The 20,124-nt window shown below is 37.6% G+C and overlaps 1 protein-coding gene and 1 long non-coding RNA gene across 3 annotated transcripts in view; one reads left to right on the top strand and one right to left on the bottom strand.

The window, feature by feature from the left end:
- LOC149588567 (uncharacterized) overlaps positions 1 to 20,124 on the top strand; it is a 92,312-nt gene that overhangs the window by 65,551 nt on the left and 6,637 nt on the right. The window lies entirely within an intron of this gene.
- On the bottom strand, positions 950 to 19,407 carry gpp (DOT1 like histone lysine methyltransferase grappa). 2 transcript variants are annotated; one of them, XM_089862361.1, is made up of 16 exons: positions 19,225 to 19,407; positions 18,158 to 18,198; positions 13,685 to 13,759; positions 13,554 to 13,617; positions 13,352 to 13,480; positions 13,188 to 13,278; positions 12,650 to 12,744; positions 12,451 to 12,569; positions 12,342 to 12,390; positions 12,169 to 12,268; positions 11,999 to 12,105; positions 11,885 to 11,923; positions 11,396 to 11,618; positions 10,711 to 11,288; positions 8,169 to 9,984; positions 950 to 7,591 (listed from the first exon to the last, which is right to left on the bottom strand). In XM_089862361.1, the coding sequence occupies exons 1-16, from the start codon at positions 19,306 to 19,308 to the stop codon at positions 5,334 to 5,336; spliced, it is 5,868 nt and encodes a 1,955-aa protein (XP_089718487.1). In that variant the 5' UTR covers positions 19,309 to 19,407; the 3' UTR covers positions 950 to 5,333. The 2 variants fall into 2 exon arrangements, with proteins under 2 accessions (XP_089718487.1, XP_089718488.1); XM_089862362.1 differs by lacking the exons at positions 13,188 to 13,278; positions 13,352 to 13,480; positions 13,554 to 13,617; positions 13,685 to 13,759 and having other exon boundaries at positions 19,225 to 19,380.

Genomic DNA, 20,124 nt, shown 5'->3' with positions numbered 1-20,124 from the left:
CCAGAGAGGGCCGGCTGCGTGACGTCAGACTATCTCTTCCCCCTAGCCAGTTGTTAGCTCCCTATAGGGTGTTTCCGCCAGAGTAAAAGGGGGAAGAAATAGGGGGTGAAAACCGGTTTTCAGGGGATGTCAACATGGCGTCCTATCGTGGCCAGAGCGGGGAGAGGAAAGGGGGAAGGTAACTTGACGTCACGCGCAAAGACCCTATACTTCGTAATGCTACTGAGGGAGCTAGTTCTAGCAGAATGACAAGCGAGAATTGAAGTCCTACACTCGGATGGTTAATTTTGCAGGACTTCTATCTTCTTATTTAGTCTGTGTCACGCCTTTGACAGCGCCTTACCCCGAATCTATGACCTACCTCCCTCACTTCATGATAAGCTCCAGTTTGTAACCAGAGATTAACAAACTTATAATGAACATATCTTATGAACTTATGCTTGAATGGGTGAGGTCCCGAGAGATCTCTCTTATCTCTCTGTGGGATATTGACGGACCCAAATACCCCGCTTGTACTACCGAAAGGGTAATCATTTCAACACCTGTAAACGCATAATAGATTTTCAGTACTGTTCCTTTAGCAAAGGTAGAGCCTCACGTGTGGGGCGTGTGATTAGCCCCTCCCCTTTGGCATCTCGTCCTTTCTTTAGAATTCTTGGTAAATTCCCTCCCTTTGACCTTCTCAGCCCTTCAAGTGACAGGCGGTAATCCTGGACTGGAATGCAAGCGTTTGAAATTTAAAACAGGGTTCGTAAATTCAGGTTAACCAGACTGAAATTCAGATCCAGGGTTGATGAAAGTCTGGTTAACCAGCGCGATATATTTTTTTTAAGAAAGAATAATTTAAAATCCTTTTTGGCGTGAAACTCCGCTGCTAAATTTGAACTTACAAACAACACTGAACTGAACTGAACAACGACAAAAAGTAAGAATCTTATTGATGATAATATATTTCTTGCGAAAAATATTTATTACCAATAATTAACATTTATTCCTCCCTGGTCAAGTTAAAGAGGAGGAGGAGTGACGTGTGGGGGGAGAGGGAAGGGGTGGGAGGTACAACATTTTGGTCACAAAACGTACTTTTTCTGATCATTGCACACATTTTTGTTTTTTTCTTTCTAATTTGTTTGGTTTTATCCCATCAGCGGGATTATTTGAATTATTACATCGCGTAATTCTGCGCAGAGCAGTTTAATTTAATTCAATTAACTGGCAGTTTATGTGTTCCATTTGGCTCCATTATTTAATATAGCCAATTATTTTAATTGTAATTTCGGAGTTTTTGTATGTATATGTGTATATATATTTATATAATCGCTACTTTACAGTTTAACACACGGCAGTTTGCTAAAATTTGTATTTTACTGTACTGTAATTTTATTTTTCGTTTAATTATATTTTACGCATTAATTATGTAAATTTTAAAATCGAAATAATCAATCAATTAATTAATTAATTAATTAATTAATTTACAATTATAATATTTTTAATTTTATTTTTTTAATATTTTTGGAAGGATTTTTATTTTAGCATCCTAATTAATTAATTTTAATCCCAATTTAATTATAACTGACGTTTAACTATATGTTTCATTTTATGTTTTGTTTTTTTTTTGTCAAAGGTATCACAGGCATTGGCTATATACGTTTATCTGACATTATCCTTTGGTTCATATTAATTAATCTCTTTTCGGAACTTTTACATATACCTTACTCTATACGTTTAATTTTAATTATTTAATTTTTAATTATTTTCAAATTGGGGAAAGAAATTAAATTTTGAATTGATCTACTGTACCAGACAAAATCTTATATAATTACGAATTTTTACGTAACTTTTTTTTTAAGTTTAATTTTAATTGGGATTTAGAGGTCTAAACCTAATTATTAAGATTAAAAATTTTCCTTCACTATATACGAATTTAATTACTTTTTTTTTTAATATATATTTTTATTATTCACATATTTTCTTTTCTCCGCATAAGCTTAGCTCACAACGTAGATGTTGAACTAATTAATCTATCGTAATCTTACATTAATTAACCATTTTGTCGTAGCGATGCTAAACCAAAGAGTACCCCTTCTCAAAATTAAAAAAAAAACCTTAATTAATTAATATAATTATTTTTTTTCAGAATAATAATATTTTAAAAATACCCATTATGAACTCAAAACTTTAATTTAATTCATTTTAAAATAATTTGTGATTATATAGATAGCTGATTTTTGTGTTTACCGGTATTAATTAAATACTGTCGTTAATTATTCATTTATTTATTTTATTTATTTATTTAAGTATCTCTATCTGTAAAAATCAAAAAAAAAACCTCTAACGAGATTTAAATAAATTAAAAAATAATTAAATTAAATCCATCACAACTTACTCATGTTGCGTGCGATCGTGTTTGTTTGTTTGTTTATTTACTTATTTATTTAGAGTTCAACTGTCTTAAAAATGGCATAGTTAAATATGTTTGTTTTATTTAAAAATGTTTATTCGTAAAACATTTTGGGTCCTATGATTTGAGCAGAGGTTATGGCATTTAATTAAAATAAATGGATTTGGTTTTTTTTAAAAACTCGTAAATAAATTGTTGTTGTTGTTGTTGTTGTTAAAATTACGTTAGCTAGTTAATGAAATAGTTAAGATATTGAGTCACAAAGGTATGGAGTGGGGTTGAATTTATTGAACTACGTCGGTAATTTTAAAAAGTGATCGCACCTATATTTTAACAGGGATAGATTTAATTTTAGAAGTAGGAATGGAGAACGGAACGGTTAGTATTTACTTCAGTTATTCCGACTCATAGACCACCCAGTATAGAGCGTACTCTCCCTCCAACACGTAACGAAAAGTTTAAATTATCTTATTGGCTAATTTAAACTACGTTTTGATGACGTTGCTGACGGGGGACGGCGAAAAATAGTGACGTAATTCCTTTTTACCTCTGTCGCTATGACCCTCCCGCCTCTTCTTTCATACCCCCCCCCGTCTCGTGGAAGGGGGTCCGGGACTTTGACGCGCGCCCAGATTACTTACTCTGTTCTCCATTCCTACTTCTAAAATTAAATCTATCCCTGATTTTATTTACCAAGTACCAAATGACTGAACAACAATTAATTGTTAATGCAAAAAGCAAAAAACGTCTCAGAACCTTTTTCGTTTTTCTTTTTTCTCGATAATTTAATAAAGGTTTTACCGAATTACTTCCGGATATTATAAAAATGTTTTAAGTTGATTTAATTGGAAGGCTACTGGCAGTGTATTTAATGGCGTTATTAAACTTATTTCGTTTATTATTAAAAAAAAACACCTAGATTAATTAGTGATTCAGGAATGTATTTATTTGTGTCGATTTTAAAACCTTGTTATTTTAAAATTCAGCTCACGTCTGGCAGTGATTATTTTAAGGTTAGCATAAGTTAATGAGATATGTTCCTACCATAAGTATGACACGAGCTAGTTCTAGCAGAACGACAAGCGAGAATCGAAGTCCTACACTCGGTTTGTTTTGCAGGACCAAGTTCCACCTAGGTCCTATTTAGTCTGCATTACTAAGCCTTTGACAGCGCCAAAACCAGGCGTATGTCGCTTTACCTCGAATCTATGACCTACCTCACTCACTTCAAAATTACAAGCTCCAGTTTCTAAGTGACTAACTTATGGAAGGAACATATCTTACGAACTTATGGTATTAGTTTAGGAACTAACCGCACCTTTGTCTAACCCTTGGATCGAAAACGATCTGAATATTTCGAAATGTTAATTGTCTAATTAAAAAAAACAAAACTTGATTGGCGTTTAGTATGTTTTAAATTTCCTATAAAGTGACTTGTGATTGATAAATTAAACCCGCAGTATATTTTTGGGTTTTAATTTAATCTCAGCATTAACTAATTAATAATTTAACGTGTTTATGTGTGTATGTGTGTGTAAAAACAAAATTATAAAGGGGGTTTTAAATGATTAAATAATAATATGATAAATAAGAGAAAATGCGCAAAACAAAACAGAACAAAAACGGCAAAAAATATTCCGAACTAAAAAAAACCTAAAAAATGATTAACTACGCGGGCACTTGGTGTTTTTAAATGGCGATGTTTATTTACAGATGGTTTATTTAAAATGTTGTTTGTTTGTTTTTATAATTTCACGTGTATTTAGGTAAAGTTATAATCGTCAAGCTAGGCTGCCAAAATGTATAAAATAATATCCATAAACCGGGTTTTGATAGAATATGAATAAACAAACTCTAATTAATAATTTATAAATGTCTAATAAAGATTACACCAGAATTTTTCTTCCGTTTTTTGTCACCAACCAAGAAGTGATATCTAATTTATGAGGGAGATGGTATAAGACGCCAAAGTATTCGCGCGGGCCATAGTACCAGCCAGTCCCCCTTTCAAAATATAAGGGGGGACGTAAAAGGAGGAGGCGCCGGGATATTTCGCTGCCTCCCCTCAGTCGGAAAATACGACTGTAATTTTCCCGTCATTCGCGTCGCGCCTGACGTGAGTTCTCAAGAACCAATAATATGCTAGCTGTAATTTAGAGGCAGTGGGGATTAACTCCGGAGTCGGACCTACGTAACGTTTGGACTGGAGATAAATGTGGGGCGAATTTATACCTTCTCCCTGAGATACTAGATATCGCTTCTTGCACCAACGTAACAAATTTTCCCAAAAAGAAATTTAAATACGTTTCCCCATACATATAAACTACTATAATAATTAATAATAATTAAAAACTAACCGCAAAAAGCTAGAATAATTAAAATTCAATATAATTATAATTATAAATTTTTTTAGCTTTCGATTATTGTAATTTTATTTTTTTTTTATTTTTGTATTTTTATGTATTTTTATCTCTAACAATTACAATAATATTTTAAGTTTTCGATAAAATCAATGAAATTATTTAAAACGACGGGCAATTTTTGTACTAATTATTTTTGTTGTTGTTGTTGTTGTTGTGATATTCGAATTAATGAATGAATGAATTAAAATGTAAAGGACTCTAACTAAAGATGGATTCAAACAATATAAATATTAATTAACTAAATAAGAAAAAAAAATAAACTATATTTACAAGAAATACAAATAATTGGCAGTGTATTTACTCTTAGTTAATTAATTAATTACCTAATTAATGAATGAGAAAATGTGTTTCTTCTCTCATACTTACGTCCCCTCAAAGTGTTTTTATACAACTATAATTCACATATCGGAAGCTAAACACATTTCACACACGTAAAAAGCCGAAAATTTAAAAAAAAATGGCGGCTAAACCACTTTTAGAAGAAAGGGTTAACCGGTATCGTGTGAAGCCTACTTCTGATGATACAGTCCAGAATGTCTACTTCTTCCTCCTCCACCTCCACCCATATGAGGATCATATTGTCGGTGAGATCTGGGACCATTATTCATCATACGATAATCCATTCTTTGTCCGCCCCCCATACGCCCATCCATGTGATCCTTAGGTCCCCCCATATGTTGAGAATAATGATTACTTATTCTCTCGTAACCGCCCTGTTGCATCTGAGGTGGCGGCGGAGGCGGATGAGAAGGGGGCGGTCTCGAATGTTGCGCGTGATGATGGTACTGATTGTGATGAGGGGGCGGATGCATGGGAGGTTGCTGTTGCTGCTGCTGCGAATGATGGTTCGATTGCGGCGGCCGGGACATCATTGTTCGTTGCATGGGCGGTTGGGGCTGTACATTTTGATGCATATCCGGTGGCGGTAATAGAGGTTGAGGCGGAGGGGGTTGGTGATGTTTCATTTGCGGAGGAGGTATGTTGTAATTGCATCCACTCGGCGGCGGAGGGGGCGGTACATTAGGATGCGGTATATTAGGCGGGTGAACCGACATATTAGCCATTCCTTGAGGAGGAGGCGCGGGTACCGGCGGTGGTAACTGCATACTCGAATTGTTAGGAGGCATATTATAATTCGGCGGTGGTACCGAGAAATTGACCATCATGGGAATCATATTCGAGGCGGTATTTCCGTTTGCCGGATTAGGCTGGTGCTGACTCGAATAAGTAGCTCTGGGGGATATATGCATCTGGTTCGAAGCCATCATATTTTGCGGCGGAGGGGGAGGTGGGGGTATAGGGGGCGGTTGCGGAGCTTGTTGCTGTTGTAGAACCTGGTGAGGAGCTGGCGGTAAAGATTGATGCATGATGGGTAACTGCGCCTGTTGTTGAGGCGGCGGGGCCGACTGGGGTTGCATAACAACTTGGTGTTGCATGGGTACCGCGTGAGGCATCATGACTTGATGTTGTACCGCAACCTGATGAGACATGGGCATCTGAGAGGGTACTTGTACCGCGTGTTGAGTTTGACTGTGAATCATCATACTGGCTAACGATTGGCCGGCGTAACCCGCCATTGGGTTTGTCACGTAAGTAGGCAAGGCGACTTGAACTTGGCTTTGAACTTGTAAAGTTCCCATGGCCGTTTGCTGAATGGGTACTTGCGTTTGGATCAATTGCTGAGCGAGTTGCGCCGCCTGCGTTGGCGTTTGCGGTGTTATAATAGGGTGTGGAGCTACCATCGTTGGTTGTTCCGTTTGGGGAAAGTTAAGCGGTAAAGGTTGTCCCTTAATGATAGTGGCGTTGGTTTCTTTCGGGGATGGACGCGGTTCGGAATGATCAACTTTTTTATCCGAAGATGACTTACGAGGCGTTTTGTTGGGATCATTTCCAGACTTGTACTTAGCTAGAAGTTTGACATTGTCGTGTCTATCCACTCTGGCTTTCGGGGTACTTGTCAATCCGCTTCGAACCGATTGATTTTCGCTCCTAGAGTCGACACTCGAAGCTCGACTGCTAAAAGGACTGGGCGTTCTGGATCTCGAACCACTCAACGATAATGGGAGGCGATTACCAACGACAATATTGCTGGGGTATTCCGGTGTTGGGCAGTAAGTTGCCGGGCTGGGAGTTCTATGATACCCGATACTACTGATACTACTCATGGGACTTTGATGATGGGAATAGACGGACACGGGCGTGTGAGGGGTTGGTGGTCTTTCGGGTGATATTGAGGGCGTACGAGGCGGTGTGTCTGGCGGGGTTCGGGGTCCCTTTCTAGGATATTTTTCAGACTTCTTTAACACACCGGGTGACTGACGCGTTGCGGGACTGGGTTTCCTATTAGTAAGGTTATGGTTGCCCGTATCCTTCGTTGTATTGTGAAGTAAATGGTGGGGAAGTTGTTCCGGTTTTAACATCCTTCCTTGAGCCACTTCCGTAGAGGCGTTTGATAGTTGAGAAGAAGATCGGGAATTAACCGATGGTAAGACACTTTCGGTGTCTAATTCGTCACTAGCCATCTTTAATTTCCACATTTTATCCTTCTTGGGCGGCCCCCTTGGTGAAACGGACACCCTGGGCTCTTCGACTATCGGATCTGGTCGGGGTTTCTTAGGGTGCTCAATCTGATTGGACGCTAATGCCATCAACTTATCAAATCCGCTACTTATCTTGGCTTGCCAATGCCGGTTATTATTAGACTCAGTCGGGACACGCCGCGCGACATTATCGGGACGCGAAGCTGTGGCACTGACGCTAGATTTTTCTGAAATTTAACGTTCGAGAGACGTCTAGGGTCAATTTGCGTATTATTCATATTATTAAGAAATTCTATTCGCTAATGGTGTCAACGTAATTTATTGGGTGAATCAGAAAAAAATAAAAACACACTGAAAAGTTCATTACATTCTCAAAATTATCACAAAATGTAACATTTCATGCAAGATGGCCGCAAAATCCGCCAGTTAAAAGCAAGCATGCTTTTACGGAATAGAGCAAAATGTTCCAAAAAAAATTAACTACCTACGATATTTCTTCAAAAAAAAAAATCTAATTACTACGCAAAGAAGTCCATAGTTTAAAGCGATATTATAAAGCAAAAAAACTATATTCTACTCTATGGTTAGTTACAACCATATTGGACCAGATAAACCTCGTATAAGCTCAAAATTACTATTATAAATTTATATCAAAAAAATTATTTAATATTTTGTACTTAATATTCTCTTTTACCGTCAAAAATAAATACAAGCGAAGCTCTTACGGCAAATGTTTAATTAATTAATGGTAGATAGTTACTGGGGACGTACAAGGAGTACAGGTTCTACAAACTATCTACTCACCATTGACGCGTCGTGCTGCGTCTAACGGCTTACACGTCTCAGTCTTTACCAACTGTAGTCGCTCGACAGTGGCTTGGGATTCCCCTTTAATATCTTTGGTAGTTGCAGTGTAGACCACCGTTTCCGCGTTATCCTTTTCATCAGAAGTTATCATTCTTTTCACGGGTGAACAAGAGGGATCCGAGGAACCGGACCTCTTCCTCTTGACCTTGGCGGGTTTGTCCTCTATACTCGCGGCGGAGTTCGAGCTAAGTTCTTTGGCTTTAACCGAGACTTCGAGCCTCTCTTCTTTAACCGCCGCTTGTTTTTGAACCACTTTGACGGCGACATTCTTTTGTTTGGTATCAACGCGTTTAACTAAAACCGTTGGCCTCATTGAATTATCAACTTTCGTGACTCTTACAAGGTTTTTCTTAGCGACCGAAGAAATATCCGAAATGTCTTCAACAACCACCTTCTTTAGCGTAATTAACTTCTTCTCCGCGCTCCTCGCGTTCTTTTTAGTTTGGGTACTATCCGCGAAATTGTTCTTAGTAGTCGCGTCACTCGCGGATAGAGTGTTTTTGCCGCCAGAGACATCGGACTTAGTTGTCCGGGCAGTTTCACCTAAAGGCGAAGTTCGGCTCGGACTTACCGGAGAATAAGAGCCTGTCCCGACGGAATCGACGTCGCAAGGCGAAGACCCATCTACTAGTCTCGACTCGTCTGGGAATCGAGTATCGCAACACGTAGTAGAAGTGACGCATGGTTGGGGCCCAGATACTTTCACCGTCGAGCTAGCTACGAAAGGCGGGGATGGAGCCCTTAATCCTATATTTGACGAAACAGGTTCAGACTGTTCAGTCTCTAACTCGACATCGGGTGTCGGTTCAATTTTGGGTAGAATTGGGTTCGACACATTCCTGTTCGTGGTAGAAGGTAAAGACTCGGGCGGATCTCTCTGGTTGTTGGTTTCTTCTAAATGAGAATTCATTCCCGAAGTGGAACTAACCTCCGGTAGAGACGTTTCCGGCGAGAGAACCGGAGCCGGTGGTGTACTCGCGACACTGCAACTCCATTCAACCTTAGGGACTTTATTCCCGCTTTGCGACAACATGCTGACAGTCGGGTTCATGATGACGGCGTCGGCGCGATGATTTTGCGGTCCAAAAATCTCCAATTTGGGTGGTCCATTCTCTTTCAGGGCTCTCTTGATCATACTTCTCAATCTATCCTCAAAGTTTGGCATAGTGATTCTCGGTTCTTGCTTCTCGGCGGTCAGTCTTTGATGGTGGTTATGGTTCTTTTTGTTCTTAATGCGCGTTATCGGGGGAATAGCCTCGTCTAATCCCAGCCCATTGATCTTAGAACCAGTTTGCGATAGAGTTTTATGACTGACTATCAATCCTTTCTCGAGGTCTTGAACTTCGGATTGTAACTTATGAATCTTCATGTTTAACTTCTTTTTATGGTTCAAATTCAACCATATCTCTTCGACTAAAGCTTCGGGTGACTTCTTCAGTCGGTTGTGAGAAGGTTGAACTACGCCATTCATTTTCACCGTTTTCTTTGTCTGAGCGATTTGTTTACAAGCCAAGAGTTTCGCCTGTTCTTCCTCCAAAGAGGACACTTGCTGTTGAAGATTATTAGCTTTGGCTTGAAGTTCTTTATGGCAAAAGACAATCTCTTTGGCCTTGCTCAGCAAATTGGTAGGCGATGTGGCTTGCACCCCTAATTCACTCATTCTATTCTTTAACAGTCCGACACTGTCCTCCACTAATAGTTTAATCTGCTTGTCTAACTGAGCGGACCTCGATTTCAACTTTTCGCCACGTTCCTATAGATTCGTAAAATAAAACCTTTCACTAGTACCACTACCAGGTTAACCCGAATAATCCGTAACCCTATCAAACTAGAACGCGTACGACGATTTTAAGTTAAACTGCACGATGTCTTACCACGCAGTCAAATCTTAAACCGGACGATGTCTTACCACGTAGTCAAATCTTAAACCGGACTATGTCTTACTAAGTCAAATCATAAACCGGACTATGTCTTACTAAGTCAAATCATAAACCGGACTATGTCTTGCCACGTAGTCAAATCTTAAACCGGACTATGTCTTACCACGCAGTCAAATCTTAAACCGGACTATGCCTTACCACGCAGTCAAATCTTAAACCGGACTATGTCTTACCACGCAGTCAAATCTTAAACCGGACTATGTCTTACCACGTAGTCAAATCTTAAACCGGACTATGTCTTACCACGTAGTCAAATCTTAAACTGCACGATGCCTTACCACGTAGTCAAATCTTAAACTGCACGATGCCTTACCACGTAGTCAAATCTTAAACTGCACGATGCCTTACCACGTAGTCAAATCTTAAACTGCACGATGCCTTACCACGTAGTCAAATCTTAAACCGGACTATGTCTTACCACGTAGTCAAATCTTAAACTACACAACGCGCAAGTCGATACTATAAGCAGCTTTTTAAGTACTTAAGTTACCAGGATGAACGGTACCGCGAATTAAAATTTAAACTGAAAGTCAACTTACCCTTTCTTGGCGAATACTGTCCTCAATCTCTTGCTTGTACTGCGGACTTTGCATGTGTCCCAAAAACTGAAGAAACTGTTGTTTGTACATAGCCATCAATCCATCCAAGGCAGTATGAACTTCGGGAGGTAATGAAGCGATATTTTGAGGTGGTTTATTATGAAAATTCGGGGTGGCGTTAGGATGAGCGGGATGAACCGAATTGAAATTGGCAGGTGGAACGAAAGCTTCCTCCAAACGATTTTCATTGGGCGAATATTGTACGCTCGAAGCACCCGTGTTAGGAGTGCCTGATACTTCGGAAGTGTCCGAGGAATCCAAACTACCCAAGCAGTCTAATTTTTGGTCGATACATCCGGGAGCCGGTTCAGAACGGGCGGCAGTGGCGGCACTCGAAGTACTCAAGATTGTCTGAGCGTGAAGGAGATCTAATCCATTAAGATTCAAAGACTTCGGGGCTCTCTTTGAACGAAGCTTGGTGTTAGTATTCTTCTTTGGTCGACCGGGACGTCTTTTTTGTTCCAATAACTGTCTCTTCTTCGGCCTACGTGATGTTCTTATCTTCATCTTAATCGGTTCTACGAGTAAACGAAGACAAAGCGCGTTACCTCAACACCGTCGACGGAAGCATCAGAAAACAAACGGAAGAAGAAGAATAGAGAAAGTGATGAAGAATTACCGGTACCATTTTCATCATTGCTATCTTGTTCGCTCGTATTGCTGTTACCGGTGTTAGTCTTAGATCGACTGTTACACCATTCGGACCAAGCTTTCCTCGTGGTAGGTCCATAAACGGGACCATCTTCTCGTAACTCTTTCGAATCGTTGGACGAAGAATCCATATTGTAAATAGTACTCGGCGAATTCTTGCTTTTTCGAGACCTTAGACTTAAAGCACTATCATCATCCTATTAATACAGAACTTCAAATTAAGCCCGCGACACGATAAAACAAGAATTAAACTTAATCTAATAGTTAAGGAGGGATGGATGTAGTTTAGTAAGTATAATCACTAGTCTGTAGAGGATGGTGTGAAGATTAGAAAACGTATGACACATTCTCCGCGAAAAGATGGTTTTAAAAAATTGTTAAACAGATTTCCCATGATCCTGTATTGTTTTAGGCTTAAACGCATTTGAAACCCCGAAAACCCAATAAGAAACGTATACTTTACCTTCAATTTAGGATTTTTCCTTTGAAAATAATTCGCTAACTGAAATTGAACGAAACGAACAAGGATATGTTTAAGCAAACATATCTTCTTAGAGTTGGCGCAAAACGGACTTACTTTGACCCTGTCTATAATATGAACGTAATAGGAGACTGGTTTTCCCGTCCAAGAGACGGAACCCTTCAAAGGAGTAATTTCTCTGACATGCATTATGGTACCAATATCTAAAGAAACCACAAGGTTTTTTCATCCAATTCCGCGACAAAAATCGCATCAAGCAAACGTACCACTAAGATTTCTCTCGGTAATTCGAAAATTTAGTGGGCAAAAAGATTTTGATGATACAATTTTCGCACCATCTTTCATGTCAGCGAACCTTTCTTTGAGCTGCGCAAACGCAAAGAAAACGCAGTTCGTATAATCAGTTCTCAAGATATTAATTAATTAAAAACTACCTTACCCTATGATCTACATTGGGACCGAAAGCAAAATTATTTACAAAGACTAGCCTATAATAAACAACGAGATATTAAAATTTCCATCATTAATTTAAATCTCAATTAACTTACGAAGCACTGGTTATTGTCTCACGAATATCATCAACTAAAAAATCTCCTTTAATTAGTCTATATTCTCCGTGAGTTTTACCGTACCAATTCATCCAAAATTTGAAATTGAAATCCATGGCCTAATTTTCAAAATTTTTTACATAAATACGTACACCTTTCGTTATATGGTAATTAGTAATTACTTATTCGCAAAACTAACCAGAGAATATTTAACTGGGACTTCCGCTTTCTCAATACCTATGCAAAGGGCGCAAGGACTAGCAGCAGCCATTTGAAGTACAACTTGACCAACGCCTAAGGTTTAATTTCAAAACTAAATAAGACCACAACAACTCGGCGACAAAACTTTTTAATTCACAAATAAAAAATTAAAAATGAAGCAGGGGGGCTTATAATAATGTTGCGCCAAATTTTATAAGAAATTGCATGGGGTTTAATTTGCAGCGGTTTCGAATCGAAACTTACCTTTCAAAAAGGATATACTTAACAATAAAACTCTTAATAAACAACACTGAGAAGAAATCAATCAACCTTTAGGAGATTTGAGAATAGAGATTATAGAATGGTGATGGTACATTTATACACGGACACCAAAAGACTTAATTCTTATTCCTAATTGTTTTCACGATACCTAGCGTCCCATATTTTAAGCCTGACATCATAAGGCCTAATCTTATGGATCGCTAAGTGGGTACATACCCAAGAAATATACACCCCCACGCTCTATAAGACATTACCACTTCCCAGATCCACAAAAACGTCATCGTCTTTAATATCAATTTCGCTGATCATTTGAGCGATAAATTCGTACGACGTTTCGCCATAAACCTAACGAAAATTTTAATTAAAGTTAATTTAACTACGATTATTTAGGCCTAGGGGACAGTTTTTTGTAACCGACCTCGGGGGAAAATGGTTCGTATTGGTTGAGTTTTTCAGGATCAGTTACCGAATGATTGTATACTTGTTGCATTATATGTCTTAGTAAACCTGTACTTGGTTTACAAGGTTGTCGGTATTTTCCATTTCTCTGTTATTATTTTGTTTTAAATTATTTATTTAATTAGGCCGGCCAATTAACCTTAAATGCCTTAATTACTGACCATTTGAAGTACATTTCTAATGGCTTGATTATATTTTTCGCATAGACTTTTCATGCTTTCGAAGCTATTGAGTAATTAATGTTTACGTTAAATTTGATACCAATTCGAATTGCAGTTGAGTTATTGCTTACTTTCGCGTATCAAAATCATTTATGACATGTTCTTGCATTGCCATTTTCAACTCGGGGAAGTCCTCGCACACCCACCTATGATATTAATATTAATTTTGATTGAAATTATTTCATCGTGACGTCATTTTGTTGGGAATTAAACTCCGATACGTCGGGTACAGTATAACGCGATAAACAAGTATGTGTTTGCGTCCTTGGACTTCCATATGTTTTAACACGGGTGTTATTAAATGATAAGAAACTGTATCTTGTCAATTTCAACTTCAAGGAATCAATACACAGTATTTTTGTCAGAAATTAGAAATATGTTGTATTTTTCTTTATGATCAGGGCTTGAAATCAGTTTGTATTTTTTCAAGGAATAAGATCGTGTTTTTCATTACTCTCCGAGTTTGAAATCAGTTTGTATTTTTCAAGGAATAGAATTGTTTTTCTTTATTCCAACGATTTGAAATCGGGTTGTATTTTTCATGGAATATAATCTTGTTTTACTTTATTATCAGGGTTTGGAATCAGGTTGTATTTTCAAGGAATAGGATCGTGTTTTTATTTATTATCAGGGTTTGAAATCAGGTTGTACTTTTCAAGGAATAGAGTTATATTTTTATTTATTCAAAGGGTTTTGAAATCAGGTATGTTTCAAGGAATAGGATCGTGTTATACTTTATTATCAAGGTTTGAAATCAGGTTGTATTTTTCAAGGAATAAAGTCACGTTTTTCTTTATTATTAGGATTTGAAATCAGGTTGTATTTTTCAAGGAATGCAATCACGAAATCGCATCCTCTTTTTCAATATAACACGCGTTTAATACGGGTTTTTCAACAAAATAAATAATCATGTTGCAAATCAAATATTTCTCAAGTGAAAAAAAAATTTATAGGTAGACACAAAAAAAAAATAAATATCATTCCTGACATAAAGGAAAAAAATTGAAAATAAAAAAAAAGACCGCATTCCTGTGGGCGGGTTAGAAGGAACCCTTTTTGGGTATCACCAAACCGGCGTGGAATGAGGCAAAAATCAAATCATTAAACCCCTCTTTTAAATCTGCCAGACTCGGTACGTTGGGCCTACCCAAATAGTACTATTGTATCATTGGTAGAAAAATATAAGACGGTGCTAGCAAAAAAAGGGTTGAATAACCCTTTCCGCCTCAGGCACCCGGTTACCGTCAGAAGACCGAAAGAAAAAAAATTGATTTGTGACCATGAAATCACTCTCGTTTTTCTTACATCTACGCAAAAATTCCAGCGTATAAGCCATCTCTTATCACCACCGCGGCACCGCTTTTGCACTCAATATCTTAACCTTTATAATTAAACTCGTATCACACGATATACACTTGACAAAGTTGAATGCCATCCAAAAATTGATAAATAAAAAAATAATAAGTATTGAATAAATATAAAGCATGTTTGTTAATATAAAAATATGGGTTCAAATTTCAGAAAACAGAGTGTATGGAATCATCTTTATTTATTAAATGATTTGAACATTTGTGATAAGATACCGAGGGGATACTCACTATAAGATTGTATGGGTTATTATATAATCATTCTAGCACTGTTAAAAGGTAGATATAATTCTATTTATTTTAGTACATGTAAACAGGAGTCATATTGATTAGCCCCTCGTAAAAAAAAGATAAACTTTAGGCTTAGCAAAATGTAGTTGAGTATAAAACCAACACTGTACGCGGTATTGCGTAATAATTTTAGCACTGTTAAAAAGTAGATATAATTCTATTTATTTTAGTACAAGTAAAGCGCGGACACCTATTACGCAAGAGTGATTAGCCCCTCGTAAAAAAAATAAACTTTAGGCTTAGCAAAACTGTAGTTGCGTATAAAACCAACACTGTAACGTTAACTATACCCACGTAATTTCATTTCTCCACTAACCGAGAGACATCTACTACAAACTCCTCTACACGCGTTTCAAATACGATAAAAACCGAGGGCCTTTCACTCAGTGATATCGGCCTGTACCTTTCTCTGTACTAAATTAATTACGCGTAACCTTTAAAAACCCTGCCTTTTACAGTGCTAAAATAATTACACGTAATCCGTAGCCGATGTAAAGGCTATTGATAGTGATTAGCCCCTCGATAAAAACCTTTATCGTTTCTCAATACGACATTAATGTTTTGACGTCATAAAAACGATTTCGCATTAAAACAAAACGGAAATAATACCTAAAAAAAATACTAAATATTTCCTAACACAACCTAACCAACCATCTGTCTCAACACCCATGTCATTCATGATTGGTGAAGAAGATGTTTTTCCACCTGCGCCTGCCTGCCTGCCTTACTGAGAAAAGTATACGAATACATTATCGTGGGAAATTACTTTCTTCCCCTTAAGGTAACTTAACGACCGGATATTGCCAACCACAAAGTTGGTTGGTTCCACCGGTGCCAACATGTTTTGAAAGAAATCCTACCTAATATACAGCTAATAATTAACGGTTCTTCTATAAAAATCGTTAACACGGTCTATTATTTTATCTTTGATAACAGGAAACGTCTAAAAAAATCACTAACTAAAGATAAAGGTAAAGAGAATAAGTCGCGTCACTATGTCACCACCATCTTTAAGGCGAAAAGAAAAAAACAAAGGGCTTTCTTTTGAAAAGGTTGAAAGACCCTGAAAGTTTGTTGAATTTTATTTTATAATTCTTAGTAAAAGAATCTATAGCAACATTGATTTTTGCCTAGTACGTTACGTTTCATATTATGTCCATAACCCTCGGTACGCGGAAGTTAATTTAGTCTGGACGTCTAGACACGTAAAAATAAAACCACCACCTGATTTGATATTAAAAATAAAAAACGTAGTAATAATGTTCGGCAACACGAAAGTAACGTAACCAAAACGCAATGCAACACAAACCCTTTTCACGTATCAACGCTACCCTTTATGAAACTTCCCTGGGACCAAGAAGTTATATCTAGTTTATTAGGGAGAAGGTCTAAGATGCCTAAGTAGTCCCCCTTTCAAAATACAAGGGGGGACGTAAAAGGAGGCCGGGCTATTTCGCTACACTCTCCTCAGTCGGAAAATATGACTGTAATTTTCGGTGTCATTCGCGTCGCCGCGCTGACGTGCATGAGTTTTCAAGAACCAATGAGATGCTGGTTGTAATTTAGAGGAGGGGGGGGGATTAACTCCGGACCTACGTAACGTTTGGACTGGAGATAAAGCTAGATTATAAATGTGGAGGCGAATTTATACCTTCTCCCTAATAAACTAGATATCACTTCTTGCTGGGACCAATAAATATTTATTTGATAAAAATGGGCCATTATCATGGTAGGAGGTCCATAACAAAACACCATCGTGTGACCTATTCAACAACAAAAGAGGGGCCGGGGTGGGAGGGGTGCCAAAAGTCAAAAAAAAAAAAAATACCCTTGACAAAATTTCTTAAAAGTTTGCGAAGTCAAGTTGAAGATACAATCAAACCAATGGAAGGTCTTTTTCTTTTTGCCCTATAATAGCTTCTTCCCTTTCTCTCTCTCTCACTCCCACCTAGACCCACACTGACTCTCTTTAGGGAATTATTCGTAAATGTGTCCTCTTTTCAACAATCTAGAACAGAAACTAGCGTCGAAGAGAAAGATTTCTTCACCCACCATAAAATAGGCAAGAAAAAAAAGAACCTTTTATTCTCCTAACAACAACACGTGAGAAGATGGCAATCTTATTCTTAAAGACTGGTAACGGCTCGCTCTGCCTTTTAGACTGTCCGGGGGACCCTTTTGTAAGATAAGGCGGCTCTTTTCAACAATGCAAAGGATTACGTGACTCTTCTCACGGACGACGGGGAGACAGTCCATAGTATTCCCTTCCCCCCCCCCCTTTTTAAAAGTAAAGCCCACCCCTTACGCGAAAATATTCTAAAGGTATGGTCCCTTATATGTATCTATAAGCCGGAGATCTTAGGTCGCGTTTATATTTTATTTTGGACCGTTATAGACGGGTTACGGTCTTGAAAATTTGAGACAAGAAAGACAAAGCTTTGCGCCTAAATCGTGTAATTTAATCAAGCTGATAGCTCTATTAAATTTTTAATTAAAATTAAGTGAAAATGAGGCAAGGGGGAATTTATATTAAGATATAAGCTAGTTGTAAGACCTTCGCAACACTCCACGGAATAATACAGTTTCTGTTTCAATGGCAATTTGAAAGAGCATTTTATGCCTATATAAGCCTTGAGTGAGTTTATTTGGGTCATTGTATACATAGAGCTATCATGGCTATATGAATTTTTTTTACTGAAACTATGTCTACAACTACTTGATAATTCATATTTGTTAACATCCAAATAAAATACAAAAACACATTTACAAACTTGTCACTGAATAAACCCAATAGAATAGTTTCTTTTTTAACAGTTTTGATAGCTATTTATCTTCCGTTCTACCACCAATAAATTTAATTCCAAAAAAAAAAAGAATTTCACTCACCTAATTGTTTCAACAATTTCAATCGCTCCATCTTGTTTATCCTGAAAACAAGATATTTGAATATATGTTAAAAAATTAGGCTATTTTGAAGAATAGTACCTGCACCTTGAAATATAATAAAATGTATACCAAATGAAAGCTCACACCTTCCTCTATTCATTGCATATCATTATAATAAGCGCAAAAGATAATTAAGGGTAGTAATTAGTATTATAGATATAGGCACTGCTATATATATCATGGAGGGTCCCGGCGCATTAATTCACCATAGGGTTGGGTTAGGTTAGGTTAGGTTAGGTTAGGTTAGGTTAGGTTAGGTTAGGTTAGGTTTGGTTAGGTTTGGTTAGGTTAGGTTAGGTTTGGTTAGGTTAGGTTTGGTTAGGTTAGGTCACTTGGTAAACATGTCAAATTTGAAATTTCAGCCATTTTTACATGATTTTTAAAATTTGATTTTCTACCATTAATAATCATTTGCGCCAAAAAATCTTAGCACCATATTTTTTTTCACGGTCTAACGAGTCTAAAAATAAAAAAGAAAAAGAAATTGGCGGTGCAGGTACTATTCTTCAAAATTCCCAAAAATTATATAGCCCTTAACTAAATAATTAAACAGTTTTAAATAAGTTGCGTAACTAAGAACGAAGTAAAACAAACAATCAACCCCAGGTTACACAACAGTGTCTGATACTGTAGCGAATGCCCCTTTTTCTCCCCCTCAGAACGCGGCAGTATGCACATCCTCCCATGACCCCAAGCTGCATGCCAATGGTCACCCACTCACCCCCCTTTGGCTATCTTTAAATCGCTTTAAATTCACAACACGGCATATAAGTAAATTAAAACTTAAGCCTAACACTTACGCTACGAATAAAATAACAACGATACGTCTAATAGATTAGATTAAAGCGTGTATAAAACCGCGAAGTGATTGAACTCTTAAAAAAAGATGGGATTAAGCGAGGCATTGTGAGCCAAGGCTTAGATTCCAATACATTGAAATAGACGGTATTCCATTCTTTTTCATTCGCAAATTAGGCTTAAGAGAGATTATTAAATAGAATAATTACCGAAGTTGATATTGGCCAGTTGTAAATAGCCGGTTCAGCTCCAGCGGGGCTATTCAGACATAATGTATCTCGAACCTCGGACATTTCAATGGTCTCACAACAAATTCTCCATTTCTAGCTCTCTTTTCTCCTCGACTCCCAACGCGAACGCTTCCTCCACTGCCTCCTTTACTAAAGGCAGGAGGCAGTGCTTCCTCCCTCCGCTTCTCACGCTGCATAGCCCACTCGATCACGCACTCGACAACGCAAGCTGCTCGCGCTATAGAAGCCCATTCAATCGGCCAAAAAGTGCGACCTTTGGACTATCGGCGGGAGAAGGAACCCAAAATTAACATTAAGTTCTATTAGGGAGGAGGTAGGTTTTTCGGCCAGATCCTTTGTCCTATTCATCCAAATGACCTGAAATTTTAATGAGACGTGTGTTTTGAAGTGTTTTATTATTATTCTAAAAAGGATTCAAGCTTTTAAAGTCGATAGAGTTTTTTAATAAAAATTAATTTCCAATGTCACACTACAATAAATATACATCTAGTGAATTATCCCTTAAAGGGAGGGTGAAGTGGAAAATCAAGTGATTTTTTATCGATTCTTCTTCTAATTATAGGACCAGTCTGCACAGACAAACATTCCGGAAATACGTCCAATGATTTTAAAATTACAATTAGGTTCAGATCTTAAAGATAATTTGAAATAAGTACCTCCGACCAAAAGCGTAACGCCCTGCCTTTTTATTAACAAAATTCTCGTGGCAAATAAAAATTACCTTGGGTCTAATCATAAGTTTATAAGATATGTTCCATAAGTGTGTCACTCGTTAATGAGAGCTTGTCATGAAGTGACGTAGGTGAAACGTCATAGCGACGCCTGATGAGGCGCTGTCAAAGGCTTAGTACAGACTAA

The sequence above is a fragment of the Phalangium opilio genome, unplaced genomic scaffold, assembly GCF_054372755.1.
Source record: "Phalangium opilio isolate 3A_F unplaced genomic scaffold, DU_Popi_V2 ptg000540l_1, whole genome shotgun sequence".
NCBI classification, from domain to species: Eukaryota; Metazoa; Arthropoda; class Arachnida; order Opiliones; family Phalangiidae; genus Phalangium; species Phalangium opilio.
Note: the sequence above shows the minus strand (reverse complement) of the source record. Positions and strands in the feature narration are given on the sequence as shown.

What these genes read in the sequence shown, in the direction of transcription:
- gpp (XM_089862361.1), bottom strand. Translation starts at nt 19,308, where the DNA reads ATGTCCGAGGTTCGAGATACATTATGTCTGAATAGCCCCGCTGGAGCT. An exon ending in ACGAACCATTTTCCCCCGAG is followed by an intron (nt 13,279 to 13,351) that starts GTCGGTTACAAA and finishes AATTTTCGTTAG; the next exon opens with GTTTATGGCGAAACGTCGTA. An exon ending in AGATAGCAATGATGAAAATG is followed by an intron (nt 11,289 to 11,395) that starts GTACCGGTAATT and finishes GTTTACTCGTAG; the next exon opens with AACCGATTAAGATGAAGATA.